Consider the following 19,823-nt stretch of genomic DNA (forward strand, 5'->3'; position numbering starts at 1 on the left):
AAGATCATCATCTCAGTTTTATCATTATTAAGTTGTAGAAAGTTGTCTGTTAATGGAGACTAGACAGTTCTGCAGAACTGACTGTTTATCTAGACTATCAGGACTAAAATAAATATATAACAATGTCATCGGCATAGAAATAAGGTATTATTTTAAAACTGTTAATAATCTTGCCATGAGGAAGCATATACAGACTGAAGAACAATGGTCTGAGCACAGAGCCTTGAGGCACACCGCAGGACAAAGGGATAGAATCTGACATATAAGATCCTATAGACACCGGAAAACTCCTATCATGGGCCTATTTATACGTATTACCTAGTAATTTAGCCTATTCATAAACAGACTGTAGAAAGACTGTAGAAACACTTATGAAACAAATTATATAACAAACATTATATTGATTTTATCTGTTAAGTTTTTTTCAGACCCCTTTCCCCCCAGGAAATTGTATTAATTATTCATTTTTATTAAAAATATAGTCTACTATATAAACTATATATCTTTAAGAGTTTCTTCAGCTTCAGGAATGAAACTTATAACGTTTCGACAGTGACATGATTATTTTGGAAGTGACAATTTTAGGCATTTTTAGCATAACTCCGCATATGCTGGACACTACATCTTTGAACAATTGTACATTTAAAAAAAAAAAAAGTTTATTTATTTGCGAAAACTAATGTGTTCAGTAGCAACAAGAAAGTGATGTGATTTTAATAGCTTTTTTTTTTTTTTGTAATTTAAAAATGAAAAATAAAATTTCAGTTAATGCTTTGGGTTTGGATCATAACATTCTCACGAAACAGTCAATATCTGAATTAAGATAATATCAAAATATCCTAATTGTTTTTAATAAATCTAACGTTTGAACAAATTCAGCAGAATGATCCTAAATGTTTACAATATGTACGATTCTTACTTCCGTGTGCTCCAGGAACCTGTTCTGTGATATATTTGTAATAGTTAAATGCATAAAGGTGTATGGTGTCCTCAAATATGTGACCCTGGAGCACAAAAGCAGTCTTAAGTCACTGGGGTATATTTGTAGCAATAGCCAACAATACATTGTATGAGCCAAAATGATAGATTTTTCTTTTATGCCAAAAATCATTAGGATATTAAGTAAAGATCATGTTCCATGAAGATATTTAGTAAAATTCTTACTGTAAATATATCAAAACCTAATTTTCAATTAGTAATATGCATTGCTAAGAACTTCATTTGAACAACTTTAAAGGAGATTTTCTCAATATTTAGATTTTTTTGCTCCCTCAGATTCCAGATTTTCAAATAGTTGTATCTCAGCCTAATATTGTCCTATCATAACAAACCATACATCAATGGCTTATTTATTCAGCTTTCAGATGATGCATAAATGTCAATTTTGAAAAATTGGTTTTGTGGTCCAGGGTCACATAATTTTTAAAATTTATATATTTTTTAATCATTCTTCTCTATGAATGAAACGATCATTTCTCTGATTTAGATTTGCATTTCTATTATGTAAACATATTACTGACTGCATTTTGACTGCAGCTGCATGACATTGAGACACAGTCAATTTTATCAAAAACACTTTATTTTTCAAAACAGCACATTAAACAACTACAGAAGGGAACAATTGTGGCAATATATGAAGATGTAAAAAGGAAAGAGAAAAGAAGGGGTCTAAAGAGCCATCAGAGAAAGCGAAGGGACTCATGACTGAGTGAAGGATGGAGGTTCAGTACTGGAAGCTGCGTTTGGTCTGAATGTCGTCCAGGATTTGCTGTAACTCCTCATCCTCAAACCGGCCTTCCAAACTGATGAAGAATAAACATAATATAAACAGCTCATTTTCAGTTCAACAGTCTCGTAAGACATCAACCCAAATGTATCGAATGTGTTCTCTGAAGAAAACACTCATATAGTCAATAAGCTGTTAATACTAATTAGTGTTAAATGAGTCTAGTTTCAGACTGATGATTAAATCAATGTAATTTCCCCGTGTGAAGTCTGTTTCTCTGTGTAATGCAGGCATGTTATCATGACTGGAAGCTCCAGCTCACCTGGGAATGAGGGCCTTGGCCTCCTCTGCAGCCTCCGGACACAGATTGGCTAAACTTGCCAACTCAAACTTATGAAGCTTCTTCTGCAGAAGCAAGCTGTGAAACACGGACAGAGTTATCATTCATATGAATACCATATTCACTAAATGACACTAGAATTAACGAGTACAAGGGGAAAAAACCTACACTAAATCTCAGAATTAACCATTTAGTTTATATTAAGATTAAAAAATGCAAGTCCCATTATCTTCTATAGTCACAATATGATGCTTAGAAGAACATGCAGAGGTGTTTACAATAGGGCTGCAAGATATATTGAAATAAAATCACTTAGTACCATTGTCAAGTTTAATTAAATTGCAATTTAATGCTTAGTGGTTTACCAACTGAAAAATAAAAAAAATTAAATAATATGAAATGTAAATAACAGTATTATAAATATCTACCCACTAACTAGTGGGATTCTTTTTTTCCCCTCAAATTCTCTCAAAATATTCTATTTAATTCATCTGATGAAAATTCCTCAGTTTTGTCATATTGCAAAGCTGTTTTTCCCCCAAATATATACAGCTGTAGTTTTTTCCCTTTCCTTTATTTATATGGTGCTTTTAACAGTACAGATCGTGTCAAAGCAGCTTTATAGTATTAAATGGGACAATAATGCAGAAGGACAATAGCAAACACTCAATTTTCAGTTAAAGGGACAGTTCACCCCAAAATGAAAATTCTGTCATTTACTCACCCTCAAGTAGATCCACACCTGTATGAATGTGTTTGTTCTGCTGAACACAAAGGAAGATATTCTGAAGAAAGTTTGTAACCAGGCTGTTTTGGGACTTCCATAGTAGAAAAAAAAAATGCTATGGAAGTCAATGGTGCCCCAGAACTGCTCTGTTTCCCACATTCTTCAGAATATCTTCCTTTGTGTTCAGCAGAACAAACACATTCATACAGGTGTGGATGTACTTGAGGGTGAGTAAATGACAGAATTTTCATTTTGGGGTGAACTGTCCCTTTAAAGGCAGGTCATCGTTGAATTCAGTGATTTCATCATCCAGCTCAGTATCAGTGCAGTCACTATTTATATCACTGCTCCTGCTCGGAGCATGCAGAACAACTGCTGCCATAAACAGATATAAGAGCGTGAGAGTAGTGTCAGCTGTGAATTCAGCACGTGTCTCTGTATTATCCAGTGTACTGTGTGTAGGGCTGACCTGCGCACACTGGCGATGGTCTCTCTGTTCTTGAAGCGGCTGAATCTGGCGGTGTAGTTGAGGGTCTTCATGAAGACCTCCGACAGCTCCTGCTCGTCCTCCGCGCTCTCGTTCTGCTGCTTGCGATGCTCCAGCAACATGTGGACCTCCGAGTTCAGCAGCGTCTCTGCGTTCTCAAACTCTGAGACAAATCAAACATCGTGAACACATCTCCACAACAACACCCTGAACTAGACGAAGAGTAACTTACACACAGCATTTAGCGGATCTGTGTAAGTTCAGAGATGTGTTTGTAATCTTCTCACCTTTAGGAAACATGAGCTGAGACGCGTCCTCCTCCACATCTCCCACATGCGCTGCTCCTCCTGCCGCCATCACACAATAACTACAGACAATAAGAGCTAACTGCACTGTTTACTACATACTACACCGCCGCTCGGAATGAAACACATTCTACTTCCGGTCATGAGAAGAAGAAGAAGAAGAGAGGATTGAGCCGCAGCGCCACCTAGCGCTCTGTGGTTAAATACAGGACAGACGTTTGTAGACAGCAGATGCTTTCCAGATCAAGAGATGTTTAGCAGATGTACGTGTGATACACTCTCTTGACGCTGTTGCTAGGCTGAAGCTCATTCGGCCAGATGCAGTTCAGATCAAAACTTTGTCTGTCGTTTGAAGATAACAGTGGTGAGTTGACATGTTGTGTATTTGTTGCGTTAAGTAATGTTTTCCACTGACCATGCATCTTCACAACAGCAGATCAAAATTACTCAAAATTAAAGGTATATCTTGATAATTACTTAACTGTCAGTAAAACATATATCTTGCTGTCTTGGCTTGTTCATCTTAAAATCGATCTTACATGCATTAATAAAACGAGTGTGCTGTGGCCATATAAGATAACCTCGCTAAAATATAAAACATATTTCCCCCAAAATGTGAATTTTAAAAATGTGATGTTTTCTTGCATTTTTCATTTCTCTCATACTGTGAAATCTGCAGTATAGTGTTTACAGTTAAAATGGATAAATTATTTAATTGAACGATGCTGATTGAAAACATCTGTATTTCAACAGGAACAGTTTGTCAAGAAGCACTCCACGGGGAATAAGGACTGCTTACTTTTCATATACCCTTTGCTCATATTTGTATAAAAAGACCACAGACCATAATGAAGTAATAATATATAACATAATATAATAATATACAATAATATTCATTACTGTATATTTAACACACAATGCATGTTCACCCATGAAAGGTAATTTCATGTGAATTAATATTTCACCCATTCAGTGAAAGTGATGAGCATTGCCTGAAATGGTGGACACAAGGTAGGGAAGTGTATGCTCCTTTTTCTCTTTATATGGCACTGAAAAGACTTGAATAGAAACAAACGTAGGGGATTGTAAATTGAATAGGCAGAGCAGAAGGGAGGGTTTTCTGTGTGTAAGCACTCTTGAACTTGCAGTACAGAGAAAGCACCCATTCTGTCATCATTCACTCACCCTCATGTTGTTCCAGACCTGTAGGAGTTTCTTTCTTCTGCTGAGCAGATAAGAAGATATTTTGAAGAATGTGGGAAACCAAAGCCATTGACTTCCATAGTTTGGAAAAAGTACTATGGAAGTGAATGGCTACTGTCAACTTATTTCATTCATTATAATTAAATACATTTATATTGTATAAAATCTGGTTTCTTTTTTAAAATGAGTACCTAGCAGATAAATATATTTAATTCTCACAACTAGGCCTGTCGCAATAATCAATATATCGACTTATCACACAATATATGTACATGGCCTCAATATGTTTTGGTGATATAAATATATTGCCCATTATATTTACATAAAACGTAATGTCACCATGTTTTTTGCATTCCACTTGCACTTGTGTCTCTTGCAGCTTCTCGTACATAATGTGGTGTTGTCTTAAGGTGCTAGCTCAAATTTAAAAATAGCTTCTAAAATAAAAGTTTAATCTGCAGATATGGCCTTGTTTAGGGATCTGTGCCTTTGTGCATACGGACATCTGACTGCCAAGTATTGATTGTGTTTTTTAGCAATTGTGTGCACCCTTAAGAGAAAAGAAGGTCAGGGAAAAATCTCCATACAAGTTCTTTGTGCATTTTTCTTTTTTTTACTTGTTTGCACTTTTTGTTAGGAAATGTTTATTTACTATTTATTCAAGTTTTTTAAGGTATCTAATATTTTGATACTTAATTCCATTATGTAAATGTCCTTAAGAATTACAAGCTTGTTGTCATTTGAAAGTGTCTAGGCCTGCTTGCGTTATTATGCTGTTATATTATGATTATATATTCAGTGACATAAAATAGTCTTAAAATGACAATAATATCGCTTATCGCAATTATTTCTGGGGCAATATATATAATCGCACAACAAAAGTTGTTATCGTTACAGGCATACTCACAACTGTTGCATATTATATAAATATTAAAATATAATGAGATAACTTCAAGCATGTATGCATTGCTCACTCAGTCTTAGAGGCTTTTGGCCGAGAATACCAATCTATATCCACCTTGCCCAATCTTGTTCAGCCTTGAGACGAGTGATGATAGCAAGTGACGATCAGAGCGCCCATGATGACCCTGTCCTCAGCCCTGAGAATGGCCACATGAGCAACAGAACTGGACCTTGGAGCAGTGTAAGAAGGTTGTCCGGTCTGAAGGGTGCTGTTTTCTTTTACCTCACATTTGCTTGGCGATGTATTGGCATGAGGATACACTGTGGGAAGATAACCAGCTAGTTCAGGGACTGCTCTGGGCAATGTTCTGCTGGGAAGCCCTATTTCCCTCATCAGTTTGACACATACCTAAACCTCATTGCAGACCAGGCATTCCCTGATGGCAGTGACTTCTTTAAGCAGGATATTGTGCCCTGCTGCACTGCACACATTGTTCAGGAGTGGTTTTAGGAGCATAATAAAGACTTCAAGGCGTTGTCCCGATCTCCAAATTTTTCTGCTTGAGTATCTGTGGGATGTGTTGTAGCAACCAGTCAATCCATGGCAGCTCCACCTCCACCTTATTTGGTACCAGCACAAAAACACATTAAGCAAAACATTGCTTAATTATCTAAATAAATAAATCAAAAACTGAGATACTTTGTGGTCAATTTCACACATCCCTGGTCCACATCAATGTATCATTAAGGTCCATAGGCTATTTTTGCATTATACTCTCAATTATCACTAACAATATTTTTGACTTGTTTGTAAAAATCATGTTAAATGTATTTAAATAGGACACCCATGCTCCTTCTCCAAGATGGTGTGCTTATAGCACTTACCAGCAGGGTCTTTTGTTTAAAGCCACTTGGTAATGTATGATTTCTCCTGAAGGTAAAATAGCTGAGCAACGGTGAACGGGTTACTTAGCCAGACTTTGTTTGCAAGTAGTGCCTATCAACTGGTAATACAATCCTGCAGTAGGGCTAACCTTGTTTTGGGAAAATGTAATAACAAGAGAATACTATGGGAACAGTTAGAAAGAAACAAAAACAGCAGAAAACTAAAACAGGGTAAAAAGACAATATTTTATTAATTTAAACAAAGTTATCAGGATGCTTATCCATTCAAATTCAGTAACAAAAATCCAAATCCCAAGTAGCCTGAAAGAAAGATTAAATTACAAATTTTCAAAGTAATCTTTTATTTTAAAAAACAAAAACACTTCCTGAATTGATTGTGACATCAAATTTGACTGTGATACCTTTTACCTTTGTCAGAATTTAAGACCTTCATCTAAACTAATTTTAAACATTTCATTATTAAAGCCTCACCTGTAAAACTTTTCAGTTTTAGCTGTATTTTATGGAAACATATGAAAGTTGTCTTTGACAAATTGCTTAGTTAAATTGAGTACTTTATTTAAACTGTTTTATGGACTGAACTGTGGAAGTCACGTTTAGTTAAAATGGCTTATTCAATTTAGAAATTGGACTGAAACTTTAAACAAAGTATATGCATTATTAGCAAATTTCAATAATGTGGCAAAGATTATTTAGAAACAAATGGTATTTTGGTAGAAAAAGACATTAAACTTAAGAAACTGATAAAAAAAAAGGGATTAAATGTAAGAAACTAAGGGAAAAAGTTTAAGCACTTTAATCCATCAACCCACTATCTCCAACTGGTATCACTTAATACCTGAATTGGGCCTCAAATGTATGGGTTGCTTTCCAAACTCACTATCTGATGATAAATTAGAGAATATAAATATGAAGTCTTTCTGTTGCTCATTTCATTGAACATATTTCATTTGTATATCTATAAAACACCTCTTGAATATCGTGAAGATCAGCATCCACCTCAGTGTCCTCCTTGAAATCTACATTTGTCCTGTTATGTCTCTGTTCTACTGACTGATCTAGTATTTGTCATCATCTGCATCGCTGAGAGTTTCACCGCCAGCGAGAGAGACGCTCTGAGCCAATCTCTTCCGGAAGTGTCCGTTGGGCACCTGCCAGCCTATCCGCGACCTTGTGCGCATCGAGGCGCTGACCGTGTTCGCGCGGCCTAGGCTGGTGGCCACTGCTGCCTCAAAGGTAAGAGTTTCCATAGGAGCGGCAGAATCAGGGCTGTGCTCTTCGTCTTGTGGGGCGAGGAAGGAATCTGAAGGATAGCGGCGAGCGGATGAACCCAGATATTCACCCACTTCAAAATGGGTACTTTCCTGCCGTCTTGCTTCCTGGTCTTCAGCACTGTCATCCCATAAAGCAATACTACAGCACCCTATCATCTGCTGGATGGTTGCGTCATCATCGCCATCATCATCATCATCAACATGTGATGAAGGTTGCGTGTGGCACACTAAGGGTGAGTAGGAGATGTGAGGGCGTGAGCAGGTGGAGGTCTGGGACAGGCGACGCTTGCCGCTCGGGGTGCTGGACTCTGAGGTGGAGGGAACAGGGCTTTCGGAGCTGTTTCCCTGCGGAGAAATCAGATTTCAAGTATTTAGGATGTTAATCCAATTAGTCTCATTTATAGTTTACCCAAAAATGAATATTCTGTCATTAATTACTCACCCTCATGTCATTCCAAACCTGTAAGACCTTCATTCATCTTTGGAACACAAATTAAGATATTTTTAATGAATTCTGAGAGCTTTCTGACCCTGCATAGACAGCAATGCAACTGACACTTTCAAGGCCCAGGAACATAGTAAGGACAAGGTTAAAATGGTCCATGTGACATCAGTGGTTCAACTGTAATTTTATGAAGCTACAAGAATACTTTATGTACTTTATGTGCAAAGAAAACTAAAATAACGACTTGATTTCTTCTCACAAAAAGTATTCTCGTAATCAGCGTTGTTTACGCTCTGGGAAAAAACGCGTGTATGTGTCATGGTACTCTCCAAAATGGCAGAAGACGGTTACTCAGGGGAGAAGAATTGTTGAATAAAGTCATTATTTTTTTTTTCTTTGTGCACAAAAAGCGCAAAATTGAAGTTGAGCCACTGATGTCATGTAGCAGACTTCAAGTGGTAACCTCTCGATTAAACTCGATTTAGACAGTTTTACCGATGTCCTTACTGTGTTTCTGGGTTTGGGAACATTTCAGTTGTGTTGCTGTCTATACAGGGTCAGAGAGCTCTCTGACTTCATTAAAAATATCGTAATTTTTTTGTTTCCGAAGATGTATGGAGGTCTTACGGGTTTGAAACGACATGAGACAGAATTTTAATTTTGAGGTGAACTAACCCTTTAAGATACAGTAGGAATTTAGGCTGATGATACAATACTTTTTGAGCAATGTTGCTTTCAACGGGCAATCTGTGAGACACAGGGCCCACAACCAATCTAAAGTATCCAGGTAGAAATTTGTGACCCATTCTCAATAGAACAGTGCAACATTGCTCAAAAAAAGTTGTCCCGTGAATCATCGGTCTTATAGTATCTTAAAGGGATAGTTCACCCAAAAATGAAAATTGCCCCATAATTTACTCACCCTCAACCATCCTGTGTATATGACTTTTTCCATTCAGACAAATACAATCAGACTTATATTTAAAAATGTGATGGCTCTTCCAAGCTTTATAATGCCAGTGAATGGCTGTTGAGAATTTAAAGTCCAATAAGGTGCATCCATCCATCATAAAAAGTGCTCCACATAGCTCCAGGGGCTGAAGCCTCTTGAAGTGAATCGGTGCATTTTTGTGAGAAGAATATGCATATTTAAAATGTTATAAACCGTAATCTCTAGCCTTTGCTAACTGTTGAACGCCCGTTCACAACAGTGGCATTTCAGTGGATTTTATGATGGATGGATGCACTTTTTTGGACTCCTATTGGACTATTGAATATCACCATCCATTACCTGCCATTATAAAACCAGGACATTTTTTTAATATAACTCCGATTGCATTCATCTAAAAGAAGAAAGTCATATACATCTAGAATAGCTTGAGGGTGAGTAAATCGTGTAATTTCCAATTTTTGGGTAAACTATTCCTTTAAGCTGGTAACTAGTTTCTAGATGGTCAAAGCAAGTCATCTGCTGATGATCAGTTCAGGAACAGCTTGACCCAGTCTTGCTCTGGACCGGAGTCTCACTGCTTAGTGTCTCAATTTGGATCTGGATCTTGGTTTATGGTCCCTGACGAAACCTAAACATAGAACAGTTCTTTCTTCTTTAATTTCTAGCTGTCCAGCAGGGGGCAGCATTTGTAGCATAATGTTCAGTTACACGTAAATGAAACATCCTTTAGTTTTTTTTTTTCTCAAAAAGCTGTGAGAGATCATGTGAAAGAACCTTTGTAAATAGATGTTTGAGCTGCTGGTTTACCTGTCTGGTGACCCCATGTATGCGCTCCTCACTGGGAGAGCGGGAACGAGATTTAGAGTTCGATTTATCCGGAGAAAGTAAGAACCGTTGTTCTTTTGGTCGTCCTCGCACCTTTTCCATGTACTGTGTCTGGTCTGAGTGGGACACTGTAAATTGTGAAACAGATCACAGACAACATACAGTAGGTTAACTATGGCACACATTGAGTTATAAACAAGGGATTTAATATCTTATACTGCATGTATTTTCATGGGGATTCTCATAAAAGCATGACTACAGAACTGTTCAAGCCAAAGCAGAGCAAAGGGTAAGTTCTTGTGCTTTATGTGTATTTTATATGCAAGAAATAGGTTAAATTGTTCAAATCATATTTTCCAATGAAGTAACATGCTGTAACTTTCAGAACTTCCTCCTAGTCCTCTCTAGAGTGTTTGACGTATGAGCATGCAATTTATCAGCTCTTGTCTCTTGCAGGGTGACTCATTGGACAAGCGTTGGCTGGTGTATTTGTGTATTCTGGAGTTGTGCTGTGTCTTCTCACTTTACAAGGGAAATGCAGTAACCAACCTGCAGCTTTGTAGCTCTTCTGTCTGGTTCTGAATGCATGTTCAGGTGGGCGATCGTCCCCCCACATGCCATTCAACCCTGATTCATCAACCTGCGCATCAGCATCACATTAGATACAGTCAGCACAACATCTTGTCAATCTATAACTCATCATTCTATAGTTTACCTTTTACTATTTGTAATACTATGACTCATAATATCAATTTCAAGAAAATTATTTGTTTTTACTATTTTAATTGTTAACCTCCTGATAAAATATTATGTTGTTTAACCCAGAAACCATGTGAGAAGAATTTATTTTTCCCTGTCAACTATTTCAATATGAAGAAGTTTTAGCACCTGAGAGGCATCGTTGTCTTCACTGCTGTCTGTACGGTGGGTCATGGGTTGCAATAACAGCTCCTGTGGTGATATAGGGCTTAAAGCCACAAACCCTCCACTGGTCCTACAACACAGAATCACATCTTTAATACATACACAATACTGTGAGTGAAACCTTAAACACCTATAATGCAAGGCACTATGCAATGTACATAACAGTATAGTTTATCTTATAGTTTTTATGCTATTAAGCAGCAATGATATGGGAAACATTTGTATTGTGCCATATACTCATAAAATCAAGCATGCATTGGAGTATATATTAATATACAGTTCAGTTATGTGTTATTTTAAACATGACCCTTCTTTGAAGACAACAAAACTTACAAGGCTGATCCAGCACTGTGAGCTATAAGGGGCAGGGCGGCACTTTTCTGTACAAAAGAAAAAAAAAACACCATTGTGAAATTCCAAAAAGGACAAAGCCGTATACTGTAGTATACACAAAACATATAACATGTAAATATGTCTGGAGATAAATTTATCCTAATTTACCTGTGCCTCAATCTGTTGCCTCAACTTCTTAGCTTTGCTCTGCTTAAAGTAATCCATGATCATCATAGAAGCATAGATCTTTCCAACGGTCATGTCTGTGTCTGGAGATACACATATTCACAGTCATTATGAAAGTACAACAGATTCATTTATATCAACCAAACCAAACTTTTAACATAGGCCAGTTTAATGCTCATAACACTGTTAAAATAGAAAGGTGTCATGTAATGCTTACGGAGCCCCTAAAGCATTGGTCTCAAACTCAGTTCCTGGAGGGCCACAGCTCTGCAGAGTTTAGCTCCAACCAGCTCCAAATCACACCTGCTTGGAAGTTTCTAGTGATCCCGAAGAGCTTGATTAGCTGGATCAGCTGAGTTTGATTAGGGTTGGAGCTAAACTGTGCAGAGCTGTGGCCCTCCAGGAATTGAGTTTGAGACCAGTGCCCTAAAGGAATAAGGTGATGCCAAAAAAATTAGATGGCAATGCTTTTGCATTTCCAGAAGAACCTTTGCATTTGCTTGCAAAACCTTTGATGGAAACACTATGAAGTGGGAGCAAAACTGTAAACTTTCATGAGCGAATGCAAAGTTTCTCCAAAGAACGCAATATTTTGAAAGAGAATGTTTCTCGTGAATGCAATATTTTTTATCTGTCTTTCCTGCGCAATATTTAAGACTGCAGAGGATGGCCTCAGTGCAAAGTCGACCTGAAGTGGTGGGTTTTCTTTTGAAAACCATTTTCAGTTGTGGGACATTTTACAAATCAATGTAAATGTACGAGTCTCGCTATCGCTCCACGGCCTGGTGTTACTCTGAGATCCAAACACAATGCATCCTAGACTACCTCTGGACCAGGACATAGCATTCCGATCAGAAGTGCGTTTACACTTGTGTTTTCAGTGTGTATATGGACAACATCCGGATACAGGTCGAATGTTATGCCAAGTGTAAATGCAGCCTAAGGGACTTTGATTGTGACATGGTTGCTGGTGCCAGACGGGCTGGTCTGAGTATTTCACAAACTGCTGATCTACTGGGATATTCGCATCTCTAGGGTTTAAAGATGTAGCATTTGAATGCAATCAAGATGTTCGATTAGGTTTTAGGCATCATAACTTTCCCTCCTCCCACAGATGCATGTCTAACGTCCACCTCTGGTTCACAGGGCGTCACAACGCTAGCAGAGACAGTCGTCAACTTTCTCTTTGAACTTCATAGAGATTCCAGGGGGGGGGGGATTCCCCCATCCCCACGAGGAGCCACTACCCGTGGCCCAGACACACTCAAAAACTGCAATCCACAATCAAACTCCAAAATGTATATAGTGTATTCATGTGTTGTATGCATGCTCCTAGGTTATAGTAGCTTAGTTACAACTCGGTAGTACTGTAGTGAAGCTCCAATGAATGTATCACTGCTTTAATGTTTTCCAAACCCTTGCATATTAGGTATCAATATGACTGTCTTCTGATTCCCAGATTAATTGTGTATGTCACCATAACTTGCACCATACTCTTTTTACCATACTTTGACTTAATATTGGACAAATCCTCCAGACCACCATAAACCATGCAAATAAGGTGTTGAGTGAGACAAAGGAACCTCTCCTGCTCAAAATTCACACCTCTGCATTGGTCAATCTGCCAAAGCTGGGTGTGACCAGGGACCGTTAAAAGGCCCTAAACCAAACCCATCATTGCTCATTCCCTTTGAGACGCACTTTCCAAGACTGATCACCCTTGAGTCGGACCTTCTGTTAGTTTTTATCCTCAAGTAACTTCGTCAATTTGCTGTGGACTCTCCAATCTTCAGAAGAACCCGACGAAAGCCTCCAGCTCACTCCTACTGAACTCATCAAGAACCTCTGTTTTCTACCGCATCTGGACTCTTGTTCAACAACAAAGCCATTGCAAGTAACCGTTTCCAGTAAGCCGTTAAGGTGATTTTTGATTCTCTGATGATTCTCACTAGGTTGTGGTTAATTGATGCTAAATACTGGCATTCTTTGTTTCTTCTCTCTCTCTCTCTTTCCTTACTTTACTTAATTCTGTATATATGTGTTTTGCTTAGTCTAGTTGTATGTTAGCTGTAGTTTTATTTATTAAATTCATTATATTCACTTTTGATTGCCTCTGTGTGCTGCTCACAATTCGGAGTCACTGAATGTTGATCTTGCTTGATCATGCTAGTACTGTATGAAGTAGGAAAGTTATTCTTTCTTGGCCAGGAAAATAATCTTTCCTAGAATCGATAAATGATTATACTGTTGTTGGACGAACAGATTAAATCATTGTAATATTGATTCTGCTACAGTTAATTCTAAGATCTGATCTAAATATTCATGATTAATTATAACCAGTTATTATTAATTATAAATATTTCCCTTTTGAGCTAATTTGCTACAAAGAGAATGGTCTGAAAAAGAGAAAATAAACAGTGAGCAGCAGTTCTGTGGGCGAACATGCCTTGTTGAAGTCAGAGGAGGAAGGCCAGACTGGTTCAAGCTGATAGAAAGGCAACAGTAACTTGTTACAACTGAGCTATGCAGAAACATCTCCGAATGCACAACACGTCAAACCTCAAAGCAGATGGGCTACAGCAGCAGAAGACCACACTGGGTGCCACTCCTATCAGCTAAGAACAGGAAGCTGAGGCTACAATTCACACAGGCTCGCCAAAACCAGACAGCAGAAGACTAAAAAAGTTGCCTGGTCAATTTTTGCTGCAACAGTCATATGGGAGAGTCAGAATTTGGCAAAACAACTTGAAAGCATGTATCCATCCTACCTTGATGAACATGAAAATGAACTCACTATACTCAAATGGCCTCCACAGTCACCAGATCTCAATCCAATAGAGCACCTATGGATCACGTCATGGATATGTAGCTAACAAATCTGCAGCAACTTTGTGATGCTTTCATGTTAATATGGACCAAAAGGCAGCTCTAAAAGTAACGGGGATCCAACCTGGTACTAGCAAGGGAAAGTGGCCGTATCTGTTGCTCTGATATCCTCAGGAACATTTGGATGCATGGGCCCGTATTCACAAAACATCTTAAGGCTAAAAGTAGCTCATAACTCGCCACTTTAGGAGAAAATCTTAAAAATATTGGGCGTGTCAGTCCTAAATTGTTGCTCTAAGAGTATTTCACAAAGTGTTTAAGCTCTAAAACTAGCTCCTAAATCTGTGAAACGTCAGGAGTGGTGAAGAGGACTCCTAAGTCACCAAGCCTCAAACTATCCTACAATGGCTGTTACTGGCAATCTGCCCCGGAACGCAAGTAGTTTAGAAATATTTGACAATAATGTGCTTTTAAAAAGGCATCACCTTTGGTTTTGGAGGTTATCCCAACTCCAAATTTATTCTATGCTTGATTATATGCTTGTTTTCATTAACCAGCTGGGCAAGAGGAAACAGCTGTTCTTGCATCCAGTTTGGTTTTCTTTTTCATTTGCATGTCTTGCTATCAGCCATAATTATTCTACTTTGTTAATTAAAAGGCTGTTTATATGCATATTCACTCTTTTTTTTTTCGAGAATCATACAGGGTGACAATTAGCTGAACATATACTTGCTTAAATAGTGACACTTAGCCTGCATTTTAAATCTTTATTTGAATGTGCCAATTAACATTTTTTAAAAAACCTTTGAATATGGCAGCATAACATTGCGCTCTGCAATATTTCTATGAGTAAATCTCAGAGAATGACAGAGATCTCTCCCCGATCATCCAATCACTGTGCATAGTTAGTAAGCATGCTGACATCATCCATAGCAACAAGGTCAACCCCGCCCCCTTACTCTTAGCTTAAGACTTCTCTCTTTTCTTTGGTGAAAGTTTGTCTCAGCAGCTTTGTGAATAGGTTTTAAGAGAAAACTCTTACAGAAAACTTTTACTGCTATTCAGGAGAACTCTTAGAGGTAAGATAAAATGTTTTGTGAATATGGGCCCTGATTCTATGCATGCTGTAGGAATTATGTTATGGCTATAGCCTTGCATCCTCTCCCCTTGAAATCAGCTGAAACTGCTGAAATCAGTTAGCTTGCACACTCTTACTGAAGACCATACAGCTACTGATCCTAGATTCTGTAAAGAGTATTGATGATCTGCAGGCTCATTTGTTTAAGAGACCCTGTTTGGAGTATACTCCCGAGTCCTCTAAAGTTATACTGCATCTCTGGAAAGGGTACAGGACAGCCTGAAGTGCTGTCCATGCCTTTTAGGTTGTAGGTAGAGGCTACTCATTGACTCAAGTACTGCAGCAGTACAACTTCTGAGGGCCCTATTACTATTTTCCATTGCAACTGAGTCTCACCTTTGTTGATGGGTACCAGCAGATCCAGAGTCTTTTGGGACAGGTGTGGCCAGGTGACACTTATCTCCTTCTGCAATTCGATGTCCAACTGTAGCCGGTCCTCTCCCCCTAATAGGACACATATGGTGTCAAATAAGAGATAAATACAGTAGATAGATTGAAAAACTGAAGAACATGCATACTTTGCATCCTCATAAAATAAGAGTCTTTCTGTCACTTATGTAGTGCTGGGATTTCTCCCCATTTATTCCTCTTCACCAAGCTGTCATGTTCAAGAGTGTTGTCTCATCCCTGGCCTCTGCAAAACAATTTAGCCTCTTCTCTTGTCAGCCTAGTTTTATTTTTCTTTATGTCCTGTAGTGTTCAATCAGATACTGACCCTAGCCTGCCCTTCTAGACTCTGTTTGCCTGCCGGCCTCCTCTCTTGGCTCTGTTTCCTGGAATATCCATCTCTTTTATTCTCTTTTATGGACTATCTTGCTGGTTTGCCCGCAGACAATCTCTGCCTGGCCCCGGACTGAGTTTTCACCAAACTGTACTACAGTTTTTTACCATTCTTTTGCCTCGTAGCTGTTTAATCTTCAATAATTTGCTAAATTCACGAAATAATTCCAATAAGGTAATGATTTGGACCCTTGTTGCAGAGGTGTCACCAGAAAATCATTAGTGGCACAATGTGTACTAAGCCAGGGTCCTTCCAGTTCCCAAATTTATGTACACAATATACTGATGCACAACATAGGGAGCTTATTGAGACACCCATCCAGGTGTGGAACAGTATGAGTAAATTATGCTATAATTGTCATTAAACTACTATTCTTTTAAAGTACAGATTTACAATTCTGACCTCTAGCGATTTTCATCTCCAGTGCAGTGCGGATCAGAGACATCAGCGTTGATGTGAAGTGAACCGTCATGTCCTCATCGACTGGCATATTCATCAGCACCAGTCTCTGCCAACAGCAGCACAGCATGGTTGCAAAAATTAATGATCTAAAATACTCAGGTTTTTAACAGTTATTAGTACTAACATTAAGTATTTTTTCTCTATATTTCAGTGGCACACAGCAAATACTACTATTAAACAAAGAAATACATTTGCAAGATACAATTTTCTACCTTGTAGGCAATTTTTGCAGGACACTTCTTTCCCAATCCAAGAGGTGGAGACATGTGGGTTAGCATCTCGTACATGGCAGTGTAGTGAATACGGCCACTGGAGGGAAAAAGCAATGGTATTCAATTCTTTGTGATTCTCATATGAACAATGGAGAATAGCATTTATCCTTCTCTATTTTTGCATACCACACTTCTCAAGAAATGCTTTAAAATATTTCACATTCTTTTGGCTGTACAGAACATTGTTTCCTCTAAATGTCTGAATGTACACAAAACAAAATACAGTAAATCCAACATACTGTAAATTACAAAACAGAGATTATTAATTTCTCCAGAATGAAAGTGACTGTTTTTATGAGTGAGTCAGAGTCAATAATTCAACAGATGTGCTCAAAAACACAAATTCATTCAATAAAAGGAACAAAACACCACAACTGTGTGTTGCCAACTGTTCTCCTGGAGAGTTACTTGCCTGCAGATCTGTTTCAACCCGCACCAACACACTTGCCTGTAATTTTCAAGTAGTCTTGAGTTAATTCAGGTGTGCTTGTTTAAAGCTGGAGTTAAACTCTGCTGGATAGTAGCTCTCCAGAGGTTTCCATTTAAAAAGAAAAAGAAAGAAACGGTTTACATTCTCAATGTTTTGCGATTGTACATGGCAGTGAGGGAAAGCACCTTTCATTTGCCTGCTGTGACAAAGTTAGGTAAAGTGATGTGTGCAGAAGGGAAATGGATAAAACAATATCCTCTGCCACAGGAGGGAGGTGTAATGTTTGGGGAGAGAGACTGCATAGAGACTGAATCCACGTAGACTTCTACCTGTGGGCTTTTGTAAACAGGAGTGGGGCAAGAATGTTGCAGGACAAAGCATATCACTGTTTTTTGCTAAATACATCCATCCCGTACAGTCCTCTAGTTGGCTACTTGATTTCAAGATTTGTTGTTTGGGCCACTGGGCTGAGAAAAGCTATTTTCTGCACTACATGCTGATCTCCAGCTGTCTAAATTTGACTTTATCCTTGGTACTCTTGATGCCAAAAAGCTCTTCAGTTCCTTCTCCTGAAAAGAAACGCCTGATGCTACATATTAAGTTTAATGAGTTCATGGAAACTAATATGATAATTATGAAAGTGAAATATGAGGGGTATGTTTACAAAAACAGTAATGTTTGAATAAAACTATTCCAGTAGGTACAGTAGTGATCTGTTGTGCTTACCATGCAGCTCGGTCATATTCTCCCCAGATGCGCACAAACTCATCCAGATGGTGAGGTCCGAGAATGGATGAGTCTCGGGTCAAATACTCAAAGTTGTCCATAATCACAGCCACGAACAGATTCAGCATCTTAGGAAAAATATTGTGGCAATATTCTGGATTTAGACCAAGTGCACAAATTTCATTAATGTCATATTATTAAAGGGGTCATATGATGCGATTTCATGTTTTCCTTTCTCTTTGGAGTGTTACAAGCTGTTTGTGCATAGAAAAGATCCCTGAAGTTGCAAAGACTAAAGTCTCAAAACCAAAGAGACATTCTTTATAAAAGTTAAGACTCTGCCACGCCCCTAAAACGGCTCATTCAAACACACCCCCACATGTCTACGTCACGGTGTGGGAAGATTTGCAAAACACCGCCCAAACGTAGATGCAATGAAAGAAGGCAGAACTATTATTCTTGCTGTAGTATTGTTGCTGCCGCCATGTCCTGGAGACGCTGTGTTTCGTTGTGAAAGCGAAACTACTTTGTTTGAGCTTCCTAAAGAGGACACAACTAGAAATCAGTGGTTAAGTTATATTTACAACACTTTTCCAGAACAGTTCAACCCAAATATTAAAGAGTGTGCAGCGCATTTTACGGAGGACTATTTCCTGATCCTGGGAAAGTAGCCTACAATGCTGGCTTGCTCAAAGGCTGTTTCTATATGTGGGGCAAATTAAACTTTGCAAGGACAGTCTGGTGCTTCTGACTCACAGCCTGTAAGTATGTTTTCTTATTTAAAGAATTTGCCACTGACGATTCAAACGTGAGTTTTGAGCAGTGTAGAGTAGTGCTTGTTGTTTGATGTTTCTCCGTTCACAAATGCAGACATGGCAATATTTACAAGGCGCGATGCAACGCAACGCATAAGAAGACAGTATAAGTCATTATAATCAGTAATTATGTCCCCACTGGATGCAAGAAATGCCTCGTTTATAATGGGTTTTATTGTTTTTGTGTCATTGAGGGGCGTAACATTTCCATCTCGCGCTTGAGGTATTTGGCCAATCACAACGCACTGGATAGCTGGCCAATCAGAGACAGCTTTGTAAAAATCTTTGAGTTTCAAAAAAACGGAGCATAGCGGAGCAACGATAATGTACAGTATGTGGAAAATAATGTGGATTTTGAACCTTAAACTGCTTAAACACATTTTATTACACCAAAAACACAAAATGATGTTTTTTTAGCCATGTCATATGACCCCTTTAAAATAATTACTTTTTTTTTCTATTTGGCTATGATTTAAACTTAGAGGGATAGTCCAATCAAAAATTTTTATTCTGTCATTAATCACTCACCCTCATGTCGTTCCAAACCCGTAAGACCTTCGTTCATCTTTGGAACACAAAATAAGGCATTTTTGATGAAATCCGAAAATTCCCCTTCAGGAGCTCGAGCTGCGTCAAAACGCTTTGGGAACGCCTTCAGCGTGACCACGCTCTGAATCACATGTTTAATCAGTCCAATGGAAGGGTGAGACGTTACGGGTGGGGTGATGTAGCGATCACGAAGCTTAAAAGCCCATGCGGTGGAACCGGCGTCAGCTTTCTGTCATTCAGCAAGCGCTCTGTGTGTGTGTCAGTCATTCTCGTTTGTAAGTCTTATTT

The 19,823-nt window shown here is 38.4% G+C and overlaps 2 protein-coding genes across 2 annotated transcripts in view; both read right to left on the reverse strand.

The window, feature by feature from the left end:
- Positions 1-1,558: 1,558 nt before the first annotated feature.
- On the reverse strand, positions 1,559-3,748 carry LOC306846573 (DNA-directed RNA polymerase II subunit RPB4). Its single transcript, XM_079380036.1, has 4 exons — positions 3,568-3,748; positions 3,263-3,443; positions 2,049-2,144; positions 1,559-1,802 (listed from the first exon to the last, which is right to left on the reverse strand). The coding sequence occupies exons 1-4, from the start codon at positions 3,635-3,637 to the stop codon at positions 1,724-1,726; spliced, it is 426 nt and encodes a 141-aa protein (XP_079236162.1). The 5' UTR covers positions 3,638-3,748; the 3' UTR covers positions 1,559-1,723.
- Positions 3,749-7,655: 3,907 nt separating this feature from the next.
- LOC306845633 (voltage-dependent R-type calcium channel subunit alpha-1E-like) overlaps positions 7,656-19,823 on the reverse strand; it is a gene marked incomplete at both ends in the record, with an annotated part of 89,187 nt that continues 77,019 nt past the window's right edge. Inside the window, 10 exons of the mRNA XM_079378537.1 lie at positions 7,656-8,216; positions 10,076-10,221; positions 10,643-10,733; positions 10,982-11,087; positions 11,351-11,397; positions 11,519-11,619; positions 15,837-15,944; positions 16,684-16,789; positions 16,956-17,052; positions 18,172-18,299. Coding sequence (XP_079234663.1) covers positions 7,656-8,216; positions 10,076-10,221; positions 10,643-10,733; positions 10,982-11,087; positions 11,351-11,397; positions 11,519-11,619; positions 15,837-15,944; positions 16,684-16,789; positions 16,956-17,052; positions 18,172-18,299 — 1,491 coding nt within the window. The remainder of the gene's footprint in view (positions 8,217-10,075; positions 10,222-10,642; positions 10,734-10,981; positions 11,088-11,350; positions 11,398-11,518; positions 11,620-15,836; positions 15,945-16,683; positions 16,790-16,955; positions 17,053-18,171; positions 18,300-19,823) is intronic.

Source organism: Barbus barbus (genome assembly GCF_936440315.1).
Source record: "Barbus barbus genome assembly, chromosome: 26".
Classification (NCBI taxonomy): domain Eukaryota; kingdom Metazoa; phylum Chordata; class Actinopteri; order Cypriniformes; family Cyprinidae; genus Barbus; species Barbus barbus.

What these genes read in the sequence shown, in the direction of transcription:
- LOC306846573 (XM_079380036.1), bottom strand. Translation starts at nt 3,637, where the DNA reads ATGGCGGCAGGAGGAGCAGCGCATGTGGGAGATGTGGAGGAGGACGCG. An exon ending in ACCATCGCCAGTGTGCGCAG is followed by an intron (nt 2,145 to 3,262) that starts GTCAGCCCTACA and finishes CGTGTTTCACAG; the next exon opens with CTTGCTTCTGCAGAAGAAGC. An exon ending in GCCAAGGCCCTCATTCCCAG is followed by an intron (nt 1,803 to 2,048) that starts GTGAGCTGGAGC and finishes ATTCTTCATCAG; the next exon opens with TTTGGAAGGCCGGTTTGAGG.